The following is a 21,305-nucleotide window of genomic DNA, read 5'->3' on the forward strand; positions in this document are numbered from 1 at the left end:
AAATTTAAAAATTCTCCAACATGCTTCTGATGGTGATACATATCTACAATCAAGATATTGTTTAACCTCATCAACATTACTGGGAGCTTGTGATGCACCATCAACTGTTGGTTCAATAACTGTCGTGATCCTATCATACCCTTTGTTTATATACTTGAATAAGTACTTGACTGAAGTACTTTGGTTACACCACTCCATATTAATGTGAGCTTAGTACTTGATTAATAGTTGCGGATTGTAAGGCACAACATAGCGATTGTCAAGAGATATGCCATTTTTTTCAACAATGTTTCCATTATCTCTTCTCATATAAACATGATATCCATCTTCATCAACAATTTTAGATTGTTGAATTTTTTTTGGAAAATACTGAGAACAGTTACCATCTTTCATACATGAAGAAGACATATTGCAAGACCCACATGGACCATGAATCATATGTGACTTCACCAAGTTGTACAATTCAGGATCATGTTGTTGATTTGGAATCTCAGAAGAGATAATTCTATCAATGTCATTTGGAGATGGATATTTGTTAGAAGGATGCAAAAAAAAATAAGCAAGTGCACATGTGGTAAACCTCTCTTCTGAAATTCAATGGTATACATATCTGAAACATTAAATCATAAAGGAATAATAAGTATCCAAAATTACTTATATACTAACATATATGAGATAAAGTTAAATATATTGTCAAATATATACTTACATGCCATTACTTTACCCAAGACATGCCTTTTCTTTATATCTTGAAGCAACTGTTCAAACTTCATTTTGAACACTCTTGAGATTATGTCTGGTCTATCATGCAGCTTCAAACTCAAAGGATTAACAAATCTTAGAATTTCAGGCCAATTAGGATTGCATGTCATTGTTAGAAAAAAATCTGGAAATCCCAATGAACTACAAATAGCCATCCCATCAAAGTATAATTGATCCATGTACCTACGACTACCAACAGATGTTGAAGGTAATATGAATCTTTTTCCAATATTTGATCCGTCACTTTGGTCATTTGTTTGAGACTGATTCAAATTTCTATATTTATCAACCCTTAACTTTGACTGATTTCTTTTGATAAAGGATAATCGTTCAGACTCCACCATAGTATAAGCATCAACTAAAAACTGATGAAAAAGTCTTCTTGACCTCAACAAAGTTTGAGCCTCATTCTTCCTTGTTTGCAATCTAAAGGATATCCATTCTCTCACTGTTAGACGATTTCTTTTTCTATTTTGAGAATTAGCTCTAGCTCTATGACAAACATCATGTCTGTAACCATCCTCCCCAAATGGAAACAACAATGGATATTGAAAAGCTAAATAGCTTGCATGTAATTCATCAATTCTCTTTAAATGACCAGTTTGTGTCTCCATAATTATATCTCTTTGTGATTTTGAATCAATATCTCCAACTATTAAAGCAACAACTTCAGAAACTGTTGGTAAGTTATTTACTCTACCATCAGAACTCATTTCGGAAATTAGCTTCAATTTGAAATTAGGAATTACACCATCTTTTAATCTTTCCCTTGCCATTTTGAAGGCCTTCGCATGAACATTATTTTCATCCAACATTTGTGATAATTGGCAAACTACTTGGGAATCAACCTTGTTGTTCCTATATTAATCAATTGAACAAAAAATCAATTAGATTGTTAACAATAGAAAAAATATGACATTATTATCCAGGTAATATTATTATATACCTTATTCCTTCCATTATGTTTTGAATTTCATTTTCTGTATCATAAATGTAAAGTTGGGCAAACTTTGGACCTTGTCCACTCATCGACAACATGCTACCAATACGATGACATGGTTGTCCTTGTATCCTAATAGTTGGAGGACCTCTACCATTATTGATAGATCTATCAAATTTTGCACCCGCAGATTTGAAGGCAAACATCATGTTCTACAGACGAATATTGTTTTGATCATTTAGACTATCACGAGAGTGCATATCAAAATGGAGATGTTGAAGTATTGGATGAGGTGTTTCCAATCAGGGTATTTGTACTTTACCATCACCACAACAAAGTTCATATTTAGGTGTTGTAGTGTTTCTATGTTTACGCTTTCGCTCTTCATACCACATGCATGCTCCACGATCATCACATTCAATAACAAGATCACCAATGTCAGAATAACGTAACCTAAACAAACAATTTTAAAGTTAGTGCCTATATTGGTGTACTATTAATTAAAATTTAAAATGTATAGTAAATAACCTTGATGTTTTTGAAGCATTGAGGTTGTATGGGAATTATCGAATTGATCTTCATCCTCCGAAGAGTATTCAACGTTAACATCGTCTAAATCTAAAGAATAAAATATATTAGTGTTAAAGAGATCCATGAAATTGATTGTTGTAAATGACTAATAATAAAGTAAAATATTATTAGTAAATGTGTACCTTGTATGTCAATTTCAGAATCGTCATCATCTTCATTAGTATGATGATAGAATTGTTGACTATAACTTTTGATTGATGAGAAAGGGGACTTATTTTCTTTTCTTGGTCTCACGTTGTTCAAGTTTTCAATATCTAACATGCTCCCATATCTATTCATAAGATTTATGCCTAAAGACCCTTGGTTTGCAAATCTCCTTTTCCTAGTTTGCTCATGGATCTCAGATGGTTGGGTATGAGATGTCGAACTTGAACAACCATTGGTATTCAAGAAACCATAAGTCTGTTTCAGATTTTCACAATTTAAATCTATATGTGAAAGAGGGGTTCTACTCATTTGCATCGGTGTAGATTTTTGATGTTGGGATTGCACCGATGAAAGTGGTAGTTGTTTTGATCTTGAATAATTTAAACTCTTATCCTTCAAGATAGTCTCTCTTTTTTCTTGCTATTGAAGGATCGTTGTTTGGATTATTTGTATCCATTTGATATCGACAAAAATAGATATACATTCATCAAATCAAGTCCTGTTTTATGCATAATATATACATGCAAGTCTAAGAGTAGTTTATAATTTATTTAATTAAACAATAAAACAGGTGGCCACGAAATATCTTCAGTTTCTTTTCGGTTAAATACATTCCCTTGTAAGGGACAATGCTTAATCCTAGCATGTTTTTTAGTGGACTTTTTTTTTAGTTGACTTTAAAAGCATAATTCTTGAATCCTAAATAAAAATTGAATACAAACTTAATAAGAACCATCAATTTCACCAAACATATTTCTTTAGTACTAAATACAAACTATTAAAATATAAAAAATTGGATGTAATACACAATCAATTGATGGTGTATGTATGATTACAGAACTATTAGTTTTATATATAAATGATTACAATGCAATAAAATTACAGTGATATAAAATCAGTGTTTAATAAATACATCACACAAAGCATTGATTAAAAAAACCTTTGTTGTATAATCAAGTTCATTATATCCATAAAACAGTCCATTCAATTGTAATTATACATATGCAATTCTTTTTAAAATTGTCCACATAACAGTCCCTAACATGTTATAGCAAAATATAAATTAGTTACAATAAGAACATAGCAGACAAATGAAGAGATCATAGTGGGGATGTCCATAACATGCCTACTTTGATAACATTGTAACAAAAATAATATTAAACAGAATCAACCACATATTAGTGTATATGTGAATCATCTAACTAATCTCTAACTAATCTTTAACTAAATACAGTTGTAATGTGAAAATGATAAACAACAATTTGCATTATCAAATTAAGGTTGTTAAATGAGGAAATGGTATAACTATAACACCATGATATTGCTATTCAAGAATTGACTTAATGAACACATAAGTCCTCATAATCATAGATTAAGTCAAATTGTATATTGAAGACAACTTTCATATACTACACCTTCAAATAACTTTTTCACAGAGTGAGAAGGCATTGAAAAAACTTTAATAGAAAAAGACAACATATATAACTAATATTATTCTATTTATAACCCACGTAAACTTCAATTGAAAATGGAAATTAGTTCATTCAAAACATCAACATATATACAGAAATAATAACTAAACTTCAATTGAAAATGCATGTTAGTTCATTCAAAACATCAATAGATATATAGAAACAGTAATATTACCAAATACATTGGGAGATACATTATATACAGAAATAGTAACATTACCTTATAGATAAGAATATTGTATACACAACTATGCACGTCTGTTGACAGTCACCTTCTTATGTTTAAATCTAAATAAAAAGAAGTGTTTTAGTAAGAAAACAAAGAAGGAACAAATGGAGAAAGATGGAATGTAGAAGACAATGACTAAAATGAACATTGGATTGCTACCCGAGTACTTTAAGAAGAATGGAGAAGAAAGAAGATGATCGGAGAATGTATTTTTTCATAAAGGTTCTTTCAAGAATGGAGAAGAAAACATAGGTTAAAAGGTTCTTTAGAGAAGGGTTTCAGTTTTTAAGAAAGGAGGAGAGATGTTCAGGAAAGATGATGAAAGTTTGGTTGAGTGAAGATTTAGCTAATAAACATTTTTAAAGTATAAACTTGTCATGTAAGTCTAAGAATATGACTTTTTTGGCTAAAGAAAAAAATGCTTGACCTGCTTTCTGAAGGAAGGAGATTTTTTGGTGTTTTCCAATGTTATGATGACAGTAATATGTCATCTCACCTCCTTTTTGCTTGATGATTTTGTTGTGTTTTCTAATGTTATGTTGAGAATGGTATGTCAACTCACCTGCAATTATGAAAGTAAAAAAAAATATCAAAATAAATCTTATGATATGGTAAATAAGATTTGAAAATCAAAACTTAATACACCAAAAAATTAGTGCTGGAAAGATAAAATGACATGGAATAGGATGGTGATTGATCTACAACAAAAAAATAGGTTGTATTTTTTATGTGAAAAAATAAAATGCATGGTTTAAAAAATCTCAATTAATTGTTTCATATCAATCAATTTATGTCATATTAGTAAACTAAGATAGTGAAATACGATTTCAATCTATAACCTACAATGTTAATGTTAAAGGTTAATAAACATAATTGATGTTATTGTCTAAAAACATGTTGCATATAATGATGTTGTCTATGTTTAATATTAAATTATAATTGAATCACATGAAAACAAAATTTGTTATTACAGAGTTCATGCCATCATCTAAAATTGTAAAATGATTAAATTTTATTAACCATCAAAATTAGTGATATAAACTGGACATGGAAAAAAAAGTTTTCATTGCATATTCTCTGTTTGTAATAGAAATTAGTGATTTAAACCAAGACACACAATTGTCACTTTAAAAAAGTATATTATATACACAATTATATATCTATAATTGAACAAATGAATATATTTACTTTCATATATTATGGTTATTGTGCTTGTTGAAGTTATTCAACTATAATAGAATTACCTTAACTTAAGTTCAAATGCCAATTATGTTAGTTTACTACATAAGTCGTGAGTCATGTTTCCTTCTTCTATTCTGTACTTAACATTAAAAGAAAATATGATAATACAGTAACATAATATATATGAGAGTAATGTTTCAAAGTTAGTCAGTCTCAGTCTACGCGGAGTTAAGCATGAGGTTACAAAATATACATCAAACTATGATGTATTAAAATTTAGTTCTCAAAAAGGTTATACATAATTTATCATGTTTGTGTTAATCATTCTTTCTTGATATGCTTGACCATCTTGGAAGATGACAATTGAGTGGATTTAAAGTGGGGGCTTTGTGGTAGCTCTAAATCAAAGTCAGTCGACATTCTCTTGGCTAGAGTTACAACTTGAAGGTTGTCTGAATCATGATCAGCAGTGACAGATACAGACTAACCATGCAAGTTGAAAAAGATGTCAATAAATCACAGTTATTATAGAAATTACTTTTTCATTGTAAAACATTGAAAAAATTATGGATGCCACTCACTGACTCATGTTGAGAGATGTCATTCACATGAAACTTTCCATTAAGTTCCTCAGAGGGTGAAACCTTATTAAAAACAGGTAAAAATTAATTAACATTTTAAAAATAAAACTACAATAAAAATAGATAAAAAAAATTCAATAACTCACAGTGTGTATCTCTAATGCTCCAAACTGATCAGCAATGGCCTTTATCAAAATTGGACTTTCAGATAGCCTTATCACAGAAGATTGGTGGTAAGATGGCTGAACTTTGACTCTAAATGTCATTGTCCTTGCAAGCAGCATATCAAGTATTAGAGGAAATGCCTTTAGATTATCCTCACCTTCTTACATATAGAAACGGAAAACTTTAATATTGTGAATAATGTGCCTTAATGTATTATCAATTTATAAAAATGAATGTTTGTAAAAACACTTACTGCAACCATCTGATTTCTAAGCTCGCAAGCAGATACTCCAATGATATCAGCACATTGACGATCCCAAAAGACAAACCTTCCACTTCCATTCTCATGAATAACCTTAATGTCCAATTTGTACCTTAAAAATAAATCCAAATTAAAAATAAACAATGAAATTGAACATAATAATTTTTTAAATGTAAACTATATAATGAAATAGTTTTACGTTGGGGTAGAACTCAAGTTATAAGTTCCACACTTGCACGTGAAAGGTCCGTCCTTAACATCAACCTTCTTAGTGCATTTCAAACAACCATCATAGTACCATCCTTGTTTTCCAATAATAAACATTGCAGTTGTTCCAATAGTAACACAAGTTATTTCCTAAACATTAAGAAAATTGGGTCAGGATATAACTAATAGAAAAAGGCAAATACAACATAAATATACCTCAGCTGATGTTAAGGCAGCAATTTGAGAAAGAGTCTTCACTTCAGCCTTATACATGAAACGGTCATCATTAGATAAATTAGAATATTGTGACAATTGGGTGTTACCTTGGCTCAATGAGTCACATGACAGACTAAAAGTTGCAAAACTACAAAAAGCAATAGAAAAAACAGAATTATTAATATAATAAAATAAAAAATACGTGATAAACTAATAGAGAAGACATCAAAACAAATTAATATGAATAGAATGTGACATTTATATGAAATGTTTAATGTTTGTACCTATCTTTGTATTTCAGATAATCAGGAATTTCATCATCAATCAATATTTTTGATCCGCACCATGAATTGCTCACAGTGGGTGGATACTTACCTACAAAACAATCAACATTCATGTCAAAATCATAATTGAATAATACCTTCAATATAATTGTAGACGGATAAGAAATACCTTGTCCTTCCTTCACTCTGGCATGTGTCAGCACAACAATCATGGGCTCACCAATGGTAAAGTTGTTGTAACAGTTAAAAAACTTCATGGCATGCGATTCCCATAAAGTACATGTTATAACATCACCACTGATTAAAAATTATAGTGAAAAACATGTGTGATAAAATGAGTTAATCGGTGAGAATAACAAATAAAGTCTCCTTGCAATTACCTTGAATATCTTATATAAATAAAATATTACCTACTAACAAATCACTTTCAAAGTTGCCAGCAAGTATGTCAGCAAACTTTTTAAAAACAAATTCAAATTGTGGAATTTCGGGAAACTCTTTATCTCTTAGAGTTGTACCAGCAGTAAATTGCATTCTATAGGCATGATTGCAAGCCTTAAATTGAAGATCATTATGGAACACATTGAAATTATGCATGACATAGGTGTTATTTTCAACCAAATATTCTCTCCATTGATTGAACTCATCATTTTTGACAGAGACTTGGATCTTATCTCCCTAATTAAAAGAATTAGAGATTAGTAACCTGCTTAAAAAATGACATCTTTTTATAACATATTACCTTACAGTCCATCAATATCATCTCCAGATGTCCAGGTTTTTGTGGAAGTTGAACAAACCAAATTTCAGTAATTCTAACAACGATTTTCTACAGATGTTTTGAATCATTCAGGTCCCTTATCAGCTCGAAGGGTCGTGATGTTGACATTAATACAACAAAGACTAACTTATAAAAACACTAACCAACCACAAATAAAAATATTAAGACATACATGTAAGAAGGAATATTGTTATTAGGTAAAAAACAGAATTTTATCAATATAGTGAACTTGGAGATCTATCATAAGTCATTAGTAATGTGTGAAAAAATTAATAATATCATACACTATTATTAGATTAGAAGTAACTCCTTAGAAATGTAGATAAAGAAATATCAGAACAGTTCTTAAATGTACATAAAGAAATATCACAAATTTCAGACATTATTAGATACAACTTCTGGACAGAAAATATCAATAAAAAGAAAACTAATCTTAACAACACACAGTTTAATTAGCGTTACTGATAGAAAAATATCATTATAAAAAATCAGCTATCACAACACACTGTGATACTTGAAATGTGACATTTATATGAAATCGGCCTTCACAATAAACAACTTCTGATTTATTAAAGAATGCACATTAGAAGTAGCTCATTAGCAATGTGTGAAAAATCTGATTTATCCTATGTCTATCAACAATCTTTACATCTAAAAACCAGCGTCCACAATACATAGTTAAAGAAATATCACAACAGTTCTTAAATGTACATAAAGAAATATCACAAATTTCAGACACTATTAGATACAACTTCTGGACAGAAAATATCAATAAAAAGAAAAATAATATTACCAACACACAGTTTAATCAGCGTTACTGATAACAGTTCTTAAATGTACATAAAGAAATATCACAAATTTCCGACAATATTAAATACAACTTATGGATAGAAAATATCAATAAAAAGAAAAATAACCTTACCAACACACAGTTTAATTAGCACTACTGATAGAAAAATATCATTATAAAAAATCAGCCACCACAACACACTATGATACTTGAAATGTGACATTTATATGAAATCAGATACAACTTCTGGACAAAAAATATCAATAAAAAGAAAAATAATCTTACCAACACACAGTTTAATCAGCGTTACTGATAACAGTTCTTAAATGTACATAAAGAAATATCACCAATTTCAGACAATATTATATACAACTTCTGGACAGAAAATATCAATAAAAAGAAAAATAATCTTACCAACACACAGTTTAATTAGCGTTACTGATAGAAAAATATCATTATAAAAAATCAGCCATCACAACACACTATGATACTTGAAATGTGACATTTATATGAAATCAGCCTTCACAACAAACAACTTCTGATTTATTAAAGAATGAACATTAGCAAATTTCAGACATTATTAGATACAACTTCTGGACAGAAAATATCAATAAAAAGAAAAATAATCTTACCAACACACAGTTTAATTAGCGTTACTGATAGAAAAATATCATTATAAAAAATCAGCCATCACAACACACTATGATACTTGAAATGTGACATTTATATGAAATCAGCCTTCACAACAAACAACTTCTGATTTATTAAAGAATGAACATTAGAAGTAAAATGTCATATTTAAAGAAATATCACAACAGTGCATTCTCTTTGGTAAAATGTCTATCAGCAATCTTCTGATTTATTAAAGTGCATTTTATGGTAAAGATCATATTTTTAAGCAAAAAAGGTAAGAAATGTAGAATAAATATATGATTTTTAACCATATAAATAGATCTAGAACATTTCTACGGTAAAGATTGAATTTTTTTAAGCAAAAAATCCAACTAATGTATAATAAAAATCCGATTTTTAACGATAAAAATAGGATCTAAAACATTTATACACTAAAAATCGGTTTTTTAAGGAAAAATACATGACGTTGTGTTACTTTAAATGGGACTGTGAAGAAGAAATGAAGATATGAAATGGGACTGTGAAGAAGAAAGGAAGAGAGGAGATGGGTTTGTGAAGAAAAAATGAAGAGTTGAAGAGTGAAAAATCTGATTTATTAGTAATGAGTGAAAAAATCACGTGGGGCAATTTAATTAAAGAGTTCAACGTGGCCATCCACCAAAATGTTACGTTATTTCTTTTTTTGATTAAAAAAAATTTGCTATTACAATTTTAACCTCTACAAATCTAAATGTCAAAGTTTTAGAATGTCTAGAATGGTAAATTCACCAGCCCATTGCATTCTTATAAAGATAGTAGATGCAGCAAAATGCAAGTTTGGTTGCAGGCATGTGGATTACTCGGGCCATGTAATATCAGGAAATGGTGTGGCAGTGGATCCTGGTTAGGTAAGTTGTGTTTTGAATTGGCTTGAACCTAAAAATGTTAAAGGAGTTCGTGGTTTTTTAGGCCTTGTGGGTTATTATTGGAAGTTCATCCGAGATTATGGAAAAATTGCCAAACACCTCACTGAATTGACTAAGAAAAACAGTTTTGTTTGGAGTGAGGCTGTTGTGGAGGCTTTCCAAACACTAAAGACAGTGATGACGACTTCTCTTGTGCTAGGACTGCCAGATTTTATACTACCTTTTGAAGTTGAATGTGATGCAATAGGGAGGGGTATTGGTGTTGTTTTGATGCAAAATAAGAGACCCCTTTCTTATTTCAACAAAGCATTATTTGCTGGAAATTTGGCTAAGTCAGTATATGAAAAAGAATTGATGGCTTTAGTCCTTGCAATACAACATTGGCGTGATTATCTTTTGGGTAGACCGTTTGTAGTGTATACATATCACAAAAGTTTGAAGCATTTCTTACAACAACGGGTCTCTTCACAGGATCAACAATGTTGGTTGGCTAAGCTATTGGGTTATTAATTTGAAGTCAAGTATAAACCAGGACTCGAGAACAAGGCAGCAGATGCCCTGTCCAGGTGTAATGATGCGAAGGAACCCACCTCAATGATTTCTTATCTTACGTGGGTAGATGCAGAAACTTTGTTGCAAGAAGTCAAGCAGGACATTTCTCTTCAACAAATAATTGAGGCCCTAAAAGCTGACCCCTCTGCCAAATGCGGTTTCTTGGTGCATCAAGGTATGTTGCCCTACCAAGGCCGTCTAGTCTTATCTCCTACCTCTCCTTCAATTCCACTGTTGTTAAAAGAATTTCACTCATCACCGTTGGGAGGCCATTCGGGATTTCTCCGCACCTAAAGAAGACTAGCAGCAAACTTTTATTGGCCAGGTATGCAAAAAATGGTCCGTAATTTTGTGCGAGCTTGTGACACTTGCCAACGACGGAAATGCGCTGCTACAACTCCTGGTGGTTTACTACAACACCTCCCTATTCTAAATGCTGTTTGGGAGGACATTTCTCTAGATTTCATCACGGGCCTTCCAAAATCTAAGGGATTTGATGCAATTCTGGTGGTTGTGGATAGACTATCTAAATATAGTCACTTTGTATTATTGAAACACCCTTATACGACAAAATCTGTGGCAGAATTGTTCGTAAAGGAAATAGTGCGCTTACATGGAATTCCAAAGTCCATCATTAGTGACAGGGATCCTTTATTTGTTAGCCATTTTTGGATGGAGATTTTCAAACTGCAGGGTACTCAGTTGCACATGAGCTCAGCGTATCATCCCGAAACGGATGGTCAAACGGAAGTTGTCAACAGGTGTCTCGGGAGTTACTTACACTGTTTTGCTTCTGATCAACCGAAAACATGGTCTCTGTGGATCCCGTGGGCAGAGTTTTGGTACAACACCACTTTTTATGTTTCTCTCGGCACTACTCCCTTTGAAGTGGTGTATGGCAGATCACCACCCAGTATTGTCTGTTTCTTAAGTAATGCATCTAAGGTCCCTGTCGTGGCTTTGAAACTAGTTGAAAGGGATGAAGCCTTGAATCAACTAAAGACCCACCTACTCAAGGCTCAACAACAGATGGCGACTTATGCTAACAAGAAGAGACGTGGGGTGAAGTTTGCCATATGTGAATGGGTTTTTCTCAAGCTTCGTCCCCATAGGCAACAATCTGTGATTAAACGCATCAATCAAAAGTTAGCCCCGAGATTTTATGGTCCTTTTTGAATCATTGCTAAGATGGGTGAAGTGGCTTACAAATTGCATCTTCCTGATCACTATAGAATTCATCTAGTTTTTCATGTGTCTTTACTCAAAAAGGCCATTGGCAATTATCAGGTACATGGGGACTTGCCCGATGAACTTGAGATAAATCCAGTAGATGATATCTATCCAGAGAAGGTCCTTGGTTCACGCTGGATTATGCAGGAAGGTCTGTCTATCCCTCAAAGTCTCATTCAATGGAAGAACAAGTTCGTTGATGATGTTACGTGGGAGGATACCGCATTTATCAAAGGGCAGTTTCCAGAATTTATCCTTGAGGACAAGGCTCTGGTTCAGGAGGGGGTAATTGATAGAGACACAGTAGGGGAAGTGGGCCTTGAAGTTAACAATGAGGAGCCCAAAGTGTGGAAGGTCTATGTAAGGAAATGTGGAAAGAAAGCTGAGCTGGTAAGAAAAGGGAGAGAGGGAGAATTGTATTCAGTTGTTATTTAGGGAAAGGGATGAGGAGTGAGGGGGTATTCAGTTATAGAAAGAGAAAATATATTCTTCTCTGAAAAAAGGATTGATAGTTAGACTATCAATATTATCTTTCATTTTACTGCACACATTGTCTCTATTTTCAATTAATACAAAATTATTGTTACTGTTTACTATTTCTTCAGAGTTTTCTAGTTCTGAAATCCATCACAATTAAAGCTCACGGTCCCAATTCAGTTGTTCAAAACTAACCACTGTAGAAAAATTGCTTGATATGGACAAATCTGCAACAAGCACAGAGGGGGAAGATAGAAAAATCAATGCCCAAATACAAAATCAGCAACCAAAGAAACCAATGTGCATGAAAGAAAGAGGATAAGGAAATGAACACCAAAATACATTATTGGGGATCATTCAACACAACAAATCAATTTTGAAAATCATGTAACACTAGATTGGAAAAAGCAAAATCAAATGCAAACCAGGCATACATGGTATAAAGAAGAATCATTACAAGAATAAAGATATCAATTCTGTTACAAACCCAATGTTTTATTGCATAACTCATGAGCATGTGTGATGTTGCGCCTATTTGTATTCAGCTTTCAGCCCTATCTCTTTCAAGTGGAATATTGCCATGCATTTATTTTTAGATAGGCATACTCAAAGGGCTTCAATGATGAAGAGAATGTTGGGAAGCAAAAAGTATTTTATGTGGGATGATTATTCCACATAAAAGGTTTTCAGAAAAGAGATATTGCTCTCCACCAGTTGTAATTGATGTATCCCCTTTGATGTGACCAAAAAGTAAGATTCTAATTTCCAAAAGAATGGGAGGGTGGAAAACCTAAATCTTGTAACTAAGAACCAACAAACATTATGTTTATGGTAAACGACAAAAGAATATCGGAGTTTAGGGTTAAACATATACCTGAAGATGGAGTCATAAGATTTGCAACCAGTGCTTCGTCAACAGGGGACTTGTGAGAAATAGGAGTTACAGAATTCTCTAGAGTGTTGCCCTCATCAGATAAATTACCTCTTCCATAACTTAATGAACCTTTTAACTCCATACTGACATTTCTGCTAACTACACGAGACACGTGATAGGGAGTATTCTCGACTTCACCAGCAACATGCCCCTAACTATCCCATCGAAAGCTCCATGATGGTGAACAAACAACATCTCTATGCAAACTTTCACCTTCATTTATGGTAGGTTGATTATGATCCTTTGCAACAACACAACAAGCTGCTCCCATGGTAACTACAAACATACATAATAGTCAATCTAACTTGTGTACACAGATTAATTACTCAAATTTATATATTCAACAGTGTACCAGAAAATGATAGAATTCAAAAGCCATGTCAAATTCTAGTAAGAAACTGTAAACCTAATTCCTCCTGAAAAATAAAAACGGGAAAAAAGATTAATGATCATTAACACGCCAAAGCTCTAAATTAAGAAGCACAATCTAATCTTCAGATTTTGAAGCTCGAGCAAATTTTATTCATGAACATAGTATCAAAAAACCACAATAATTGATAAAAAAAACATTATGATCGGACTAACGAGCAACCACAACTAGATATCAAATATCAAGAACTTCTCAAGGATTCCACTTCAAATTGAAATTTCAACACACAACTTACACAAATATAAGGAAAATATGAAGAGCAAACCTCCACTAATAAGTAAAAGTCTAACAAAATATTCAATCATCTGATACGTTTGTTTAAAACTAGTTTGAACAAAATTTTCCATATAGGCACATGGTGCATTAATTATGAACTAGTGTACAATATTTCCTTCACTGAATACCACATGATTCAGCACCATCTAGCTTTTTTTTTTAAAAACACCATGGATTTTCACAATCACTGAGTTCAGACATCATAAATCGAGAACCAATACTGTGAATACCTAATTTTATTCCCATTTTTAACAATTTAATTACTCATACAAAATCTATGAAACTCAAAAATAAATTAAATTTTTTAAAATGAAAACAAAACCCGAAAGGAATGCAATTTTACTCTCTTCTTTGAGTTTTTCTTTCTCTCCTCTAACATGAATCTCAAAATTAGAAAGTATAGAAAACTTTTTAGGGTTTCAAAACATTCTTCAGTTATAAATGATAAATTAATTAAAGAGATAAAAATGCAATAAATGAAGCATGTGCGAATCTTACTTACCTCTTAATAATAATTGAATGAAAAGAGGAAAATTAATTTGAAAGTGATATTCGTCTTTGAATCCTTATTATGTGAACACAGAAATAGAAAAGGAAACGACGCCTTATATAACATCGTTTTGACCGGAAATCGTTATGACGGAGTTAACGAACAGCGTTCATTGTGATTGCAATTTCTTCTTCTTATGGCTTTCCCTTTTCTCTCTTTTCCGATTCCGTTTTCTCTGTGTTTGGTTTTTTCTTCTCTTGTCTAGGTTACTTGCTCTTTAATAAATGTTTCTCTTTTCTTATTTTAAGAAAAGTAAGTGCAATAGTAGATTGGAGTTTCTTGCTTTATTTTCCACCACGTGGACCGCATTATAAGCTCACATGAAGGAAAACACTCGTTTATCCATGACTTTTTATATGTCCACATAAAATTTAATTATGGAATTAATGACCAAAAATAGTAGGGCCAGAAAGAAGTTGAATTAAGTGAGCTCAACTTCTTCAACTTCAATAAGGATATTTTTAACTCAAGGTTTGACTCGAGTTTAAAACATGTTATGTCTCGAGCTCAAATTCGATTGGATTGTAGTTTATGAATTGTTCCATTCGACTCGTCTGAACGAATTGGTTCGATTCGTCGATAATTTGTAAATTATTTAGTTCTACTTATTACTTTAATTGACCCAACTCGTCAACTTAAATGATAATTATTTATTTAATATATAAAATTAAATACTTTCTAGACATATATATATACACACACATATGTACATACTTCTAAAGTATATGCATAATCCAACCAACTCATGTACTTATCGAGTCAAAGTTTTATGACTCATTTATTTAACGAGCTTAAGTTTAACTTGTTTGGTTCATTAGCTAAGTTTATCAAGCTAAATTATGAATCAAGTTTTAAAGGAGTATCAAGTTAGCTCGATTCATTATCAGCCTTAAAAAACGATATTACTTTAATATCAACAAATCCACAACATATATAAAAAAATACATGTATGGACGAATATTTGTAAAAATATTTTACAATGGATGTTTTAGGAAGATGATTAATAGAAGTGTGAATTTGACTATTACACAAATAATATATATAGTAAAAAATTACACTTCAATCACTAAATTTCATTATAAAATAAGAATAAGATACATTATATATATTCTCAAACCAAGTAAAAACTATAATATGTATAATATATATGAAAAACAAATTTATGAATATGTGAATCCAACATGACAGATATAACAATATTCTTTTTTATCCATAAACTAAATACTATCAAATTTGAAAAATGTTAAACAAAAATAATTTTATTATCAAATTTATTGATCATCATTGACTATGGGGTAAGCATTGACTCTTAATGCTTCTAACAACGGTGGTCAATTTATGCACTGGTCAATTTATGGCTAGGTGCTTGTGTCGACTAAAGAATATGTTAATTTGGAATGAAACCATGGAGAAGAAAAAAAGGAACAATGAAGGATATCTTTATTAGAAATACTTGAATACTTGATGATTACAAGAAGGGAGGATTGGCTTGTATTAATTGCAATCCTTACAACTGAATATAACCACTTTAACCAACTAAAACTACTAAAAGAGGAAAGACTAATAACTAACTAACTAAAAGTGGAAAATGGGCTTCCTATGAAGAAAGGCCCAAAAGGCAAAAAAGGAGAAGGCAAAAAAGAAAGAGACAAGGAACAGAAGCAGAGGAGGAGAAGAGGATGGTGTCGTGAGGAAGAATGCAACCCTTGAGGTGAGGATCTTTAACATTCCCCCTCAAGTTGGACCGTGGAGGTTGTAGAGGCCCAACTTGTCAAGAAAACCATGGAAAACTCGTGGTTGCAGAGACTTGGTGAATACATCTGCGAGTTGATGAGCAGAGGAAATTGGAAGTAGGTGCACCAGTCCTTGTTGAATTTTTTCACGGATTACATGGCAATCAATCTCTATATGTTTTGAGCGTTCGTGGAAGACCGGATTGTGGGCTAAGTATATCGCAGAGCGGTTATCACAATAGACGGAGGTAGGAGATGATGAAGGTATGTGAAGGTCATTGAATAGGAATTGAAGCCATTGGAGTTCACATGCTAAGCTTGCCAAGGCTGTGTATTCTGCTTCTGAAGATGAACTGTTGACTATATTTTGTTTCTTGGTTTTCCAAGAAATGATGGAAGTACCAAGGAAGACGCAAAAGCCAGTGGTGGATTTCCTTGTGTCCAAGCAAGATGCCCAATCTGAATCTGCAAAAGCTTTAAGGATTAGAGAAGAATCAATAGAAAAAAATAGTCCTTGTGCAGGACAAGCCTTTAGGTAATGAAGGACCCTAATAGCGGCTTTATAATGAGAGTCCATGGGAGTTGACATGTATAAACTTAATTGTTGGACAGCATGAAATATGTCAGGTATGGATATAGTTAAGTAAATTAGTTTTCCTACAAGGCGCCTATAGGAGGAAGGATCAGGCAAGGGGGATCCTTGGTTTAGCTGTAATTTTGTTGAAGGATCATAAGGTGTTTTATTTGGTTTAGCAGCTAGGCAACCAGAGTCCTCAATAACGGATAGAGTGTATTGTCTTTGATTGAGGTGTATCCCTGATTTGGACCTTGCAATCTCAAGACCCAAAAAATATCTTAAAGGGCATAAGTCTTTTATTTTATAGGATTGGTTCAGGATAGCTTTGACATGAGAGATTTCAGGAAGGGTGTTTCCTGTGAGAAGTAAGTCATCAACGTAGACTAAGATGGCAGTAAAGTTTTGACGAGAAGATTTTGGGAATAAAGCTTGATCTGCTGCAGAGTGTTGGTATCCTAGAGAGATTAGTTTGGAGGATAGGGTGGTGTGACATTCTCGACTGGCCTGCTTGAGGCCATATAATGATTTGTGTAGTTTGCAAACAAGATTAGAGTTTGATGGTAATAGGCCAGGGGGAGATTGCATATAAACCTCCTCATGTAAATCACCATGGAGGAAGGCATTATTGATGTCTAATTGTTCTAAGAACCAACCTTTTATAGCAGCTAAGGCAAGCACAACACGCACAATAGTAATTTTTACAACAAGGGAGAAGGTTTCAAGGTAATCTACCCCTTCCATTTGAGTGTAACCTTTAGCCACTAGCCTAGCTTTATACCTTTCAAGAGTACCATCAGCTTTATATTTAATTTTGTATACCCATCTACAACCTATAAGGGACTTGTCCTTAGGGAGAGGCATTAAGGTCCATGTGTGGTTAAGGGCAAGGGCCTGAAGTTCCTCTTGCATAGCTTGCTGCCACGGAGGAATTGAATAGGCTTGTTTATAGGAAGTTGGTTCTTTGTGAATGGATACACTAAAACAGAAGTGTTTATAAGGTGTGGAGCATTTGCTATAGTTCAGGACAGAGGACAGTGGGTACTTGGATGAGGTGACAGGAGAGGTTTGAGGTTGAGATAAGGATATGTTGCAGTGGTAGTCCCTTAAGTGGGAAGGAGGTCTTCTATATCTTAGGGAGTGTCTTGTGTTAGGGAATGAAGGTTGTTGGTTAAGGGGTAGGGGTTGAGGAAGGGTAGGGGAGGATTGAGGTATGGGATGGTCATAAGGAATAGGGGAATTTGGTGAAATTTTGCATAAGGGTGATTCATCAATAGTGGTGAGCTCAGAGAAGGGAATATTTTGTTCAAAGAAGAGGACATTTTTTTGAGATAAAGATGGTGTGAGAGCTGAGGTCATAGAGGATGTATCCTTTGGTACCTTCCTTGAAACCAAGAAAGACTAATTTTGTTGCTCTTGGATGGAATTTGGATTCGTGAGCTTGTAAGGTGTTGGCATAAGCCAAACAACCAAAGGTTCTGAGATGTTCAATGGAAGGCAGTTTATTGTAGAGCCTTTGGTAGGTGCTATTGTTTTGTAGGAGGGGAGTGGGTAATCTATTGATGATGTGCACAACATATTGGACAACAAAGTTCCAGAATTTTGAGGGAAGGTGGCATTGAAAGAAAATGGCTCTTGCAATGTTTAGAATGTGCTGATGCTTTCTCTCCACAACACCATTCTGTTGTGGAGTTTCAACATAGGTTCTTTGGTGTGTAATCTCTTTGGAAGATAGAAAATCACTCATGAGGAATTCAATGCCATTGTCACTTCTTAGGCATTGAAGTTTTGTGTCAAATTGGGTTTCTATGTAGGATATGAATTGTATCAAGTGTGGTCGAGTTTCAGCCTTGGACTTCATCATAAGGGTCCATGTGAACCTAGTGAAGTCATCTACTAAAGTAAGGAAATATCTATGGCCAAATAAGGATGGGGTAGAGTAAGGTCCTCATATATCAGCATGAAGAATTTGAAAATTGTGTGTGCTGCTACTGCTACTGCTAGGAAATGGTAATTTTTTTGCCTAGCTAGATGACATATATCACAAGGTATAGATGGCTCATATGTATTATGAATAAAGGGAAATTGTTTGCTAAGGAACAACATAGTAGAATTAGAAATGTGTCCTAAACGCAAATGCCACAATGGCTTAGTGTTAAGAACAGTAGTAGTATTGCAAAAATTAAAAGGACTTGATGTAGCAGGTTGTGCAGTTATAACATATAAGCATTGTTCCATCCTAGCTGAACCAATCATCTTCTTGGTATGGTTCTGCATAATGAGACATTGTCTGTGAGACAAAATCAAGTGGCAGTGCATATGATGAATTAACTTATGTACATATACAAGGTTTACATGAAATTCAGGTACAAACAGAACATTATGTAAAGTAATAGAATTGCTTAATTTTACTATTCCAGTGATGCTGGTGGAGACTTTGGCACCAATAGGTAATATGATGAGCATAGGGGCTATAGTTTTAAAGGTACTAAAGCTGCTCATTGTGAAGGAGATATGGTATGTGGCTCCAGTGTCTATGAGCCACTGAGATACAGAATTACCTGGATTTGGTGTTGTTGTGTTGATCACAGAATTGATGGCATGATCCCTTTCACCTTTTGAGTGGTTAAGTAGTTCTAGCAAGTCCTTGACTTGTTGTTCTGTGAGCATTTTGTCTTGGTTTTGTTGGTGAGAACCTGATGCAGCATTAGGAACAACATCTTCTTCTTTGTCCAGAGGAAAGAAAGCAGTATGGTTTGCCATTCGAGAGGAGTTATTAAACTGGTATCCAGGAGGATAACCATGTTTTAAGAAACATGTTTCAATTGTATGGTTTGTCCTTTCACAATGGGTACAGAAATTGTTATTTAGGTTTATGGTGCTTGATCTACCACATTTCCCTTATAACCATAATCACCTATATTCCTAAAACTGGTATTATTTCTAGGATTAGCAGTCTTTTGAGTGTCCTGTCTAGAATTGATGGACAAAATTTTGTTGTCTTGAATGAGGTTTGAGGGAATGGGATTGTTTTGATGCCTTTCTTGTTGGACAACCATAGATGAGGCTTTGTTTATTGAGGGTAGGGGTTCAGTCATCATGACTTGTGAACGGACTTGAGCAAATTGTTCATTTAACCCCATCAAGAAGATGATAACATAATCTTGTTCTCGATACTGCTTTATTGATTCAATTGCTCCAAATGAGCAAGGCACAGTGCATATACAATCTTTTATGGGTCTAAAATTGTCTATTTCATCCCATAATGTCTTGAGTTTGGTATAGAATTAAAAAAACTGAAAGGTTACCTTAGTTTAGGTGATAAGATTCCTGTTATAAATCAGTCATCCTAAACATATCTCCTTGAGAATATCGTTCTTGCAAATCTTTCCATGCCTCGGCGGCAGAGTTGATCCAAAGTATTGATTTTAATATTGAATCTTCATTTGAGTGTTGGATCCATGATAATACCATGGTATTGCATCTTTTCCAGGGTCCAAACATTGGATCTTCTTTTCCTGGTTGCTTCAAACTTCCATCAATGAACACGATTTTATTTTTGGAGTCCAATGCAAGATTGAAGGCCTTTGACCATGAGTGATAGTTTTTGCCATCTAGGAGAGGGGTTACAAGGATCGTGGCTGGGCTTTCACTGGGATGGAGGAAGAAGGTATTTTGGGGATTTGTGTTATGGTCAAGATTGGATGTAGTCATCTTGATAAATACGAGAGATACTGAGAGGAGGAAGAAAAAGAGGAAGAAGAGGTGGTGATCAGAGCAATTATTGCTCTGATACCATGTTAGTTTGGAATGAACCCATGGAGAAGAGAAAAAGGAACAATGAGGAATATCTTTATTAGAAATACTTGAATACTTAATGATTACAAGAAGGGAGGATAGGCTTGTATTAATAGCAATCCTTACAACTGAATATAACCACTTTAGCCAACTAAAACTACTAAAAGAGGAAAGACTAATAACTAACTAACTACAGGTGGAAAATGGGCTTCTTGTGAAGGAAGACCCAAAAGGCAAAAAAGGAGAAGACCAAAAAGAAAGAGACAAGGAACATAAGCAGATGAGGAGAAGAGGATGGTGCTGTGAGGAAGAAGGCAACCCTTGAGGTGAGGATCTTTAACAGAATATGACTATTAATACAAAATAAACAATTTTTAGCAGATATTTTGTACACCAATTTAGAAAAATACAACTTTCAATCAGGACAACGTTTGTGAATAATTTGTCTTAAGTGGCTTGACCTTAGGTAAAGAATATTACAAATCTTATTTGGGTTACTTCCACATTTATTTCATTAGTGAATGAAGTCATTGAGGTTGGTAAGTGAAATTAGTTTGATTAAAGACTTTTTGGATGAAAAACGATATATTTTCTTACTGATCCT

At 33.3% G+C, this 21,305-nt stretch overlaps 2 protein-coding genes and 1 pseudogene across 4 annotated transcripts; all 3 read right to left on the reverse strand.

Annotated features, from left to right (window-relative positions):
* Positions 1-14,804, reverse strand: part of LOC109343162 — a 21,778-nt pseudogene extending 6,974 nt beyond the window's left edge.
* Positions 150-6,216, reverse strand: LOC109343165. Its single transcript, XM_019581335.1, has 2 exons — positions 6,153-6,216; positions 150-1,620 (listed from the first exon to the last, which is right to left on the reverse strand). The coding sequence occupies exon 2, from the start codon at positions 1,575-1,577 to the stop codon at positions 651-653; it is 927 nt and encodes a 308-aa protein (XP_019436880.1). The 5' UTR covers positions 1,578-1,620; positions 6,153-6,216; the 3' UTR covers positions 150-650.
* LOC109343166 lies at positions 5,512-7,771 on the reverse strand. Of its 3 annotated transcripts, XM_019581338.1 has the most exons (8): positions 7,208-7,771; positions 7,039-7,129; positions 6,755-6,902; positions 6,531-6,688; positions 6,323-6,443; positions 6,051-6,174; positions 5,905-5,967; positions 5,512-5,806 (listed from the first exon to the last, which is right to left on the reverse strand). In XM_019581338.1, the coding sequence occupies exons 1-6, from the start codon at positions 7,293-7,295 to the stop codon at positions 6,160-6,162; spliced, it is 621 nt and encodes a 206-aa protein (XP_019436883.1). In that variant the 5' UTR covers positions 7,296-7,771; the 3' UTR covers positions 5,512-5,806; positions 5,905-5,967; positions 6,051-6,159. The 3 variants fall into 3 exon arrangements, with proteins under 3 accessions (XP_019436883.1, XP_019436882.1, XP_019436881.1); XM_019581337.1 differs by lacking the exons at positions 5,512-5,806; positions 5,905-5,967 and having other exon boundaries at positions 6,138-6,226; positions 7,208-7,745; XM_019581336.1 differs by lacking the exons at positions 5,512-5,806; positions 5,905-5,967 and having other exon boundaries at positions 6,147-6,229; positions 7,208-7,745.

The sequence above is a fragment of the Lupinus angustifolius genome, chromosome LG03, assembly GCF_001865875.1.
Source record: "Lupinus angustifolius cultivar Tanjil chromosome LG03, LupAngTanjil_v1.0, whole genome shotgun sequence".
NCBI lineage: Eukaryota > Viridiplantae > Streptophyta > Magnoliopsida > Fabales > Fabaceae > Lupinus > Lupinus angustifolius.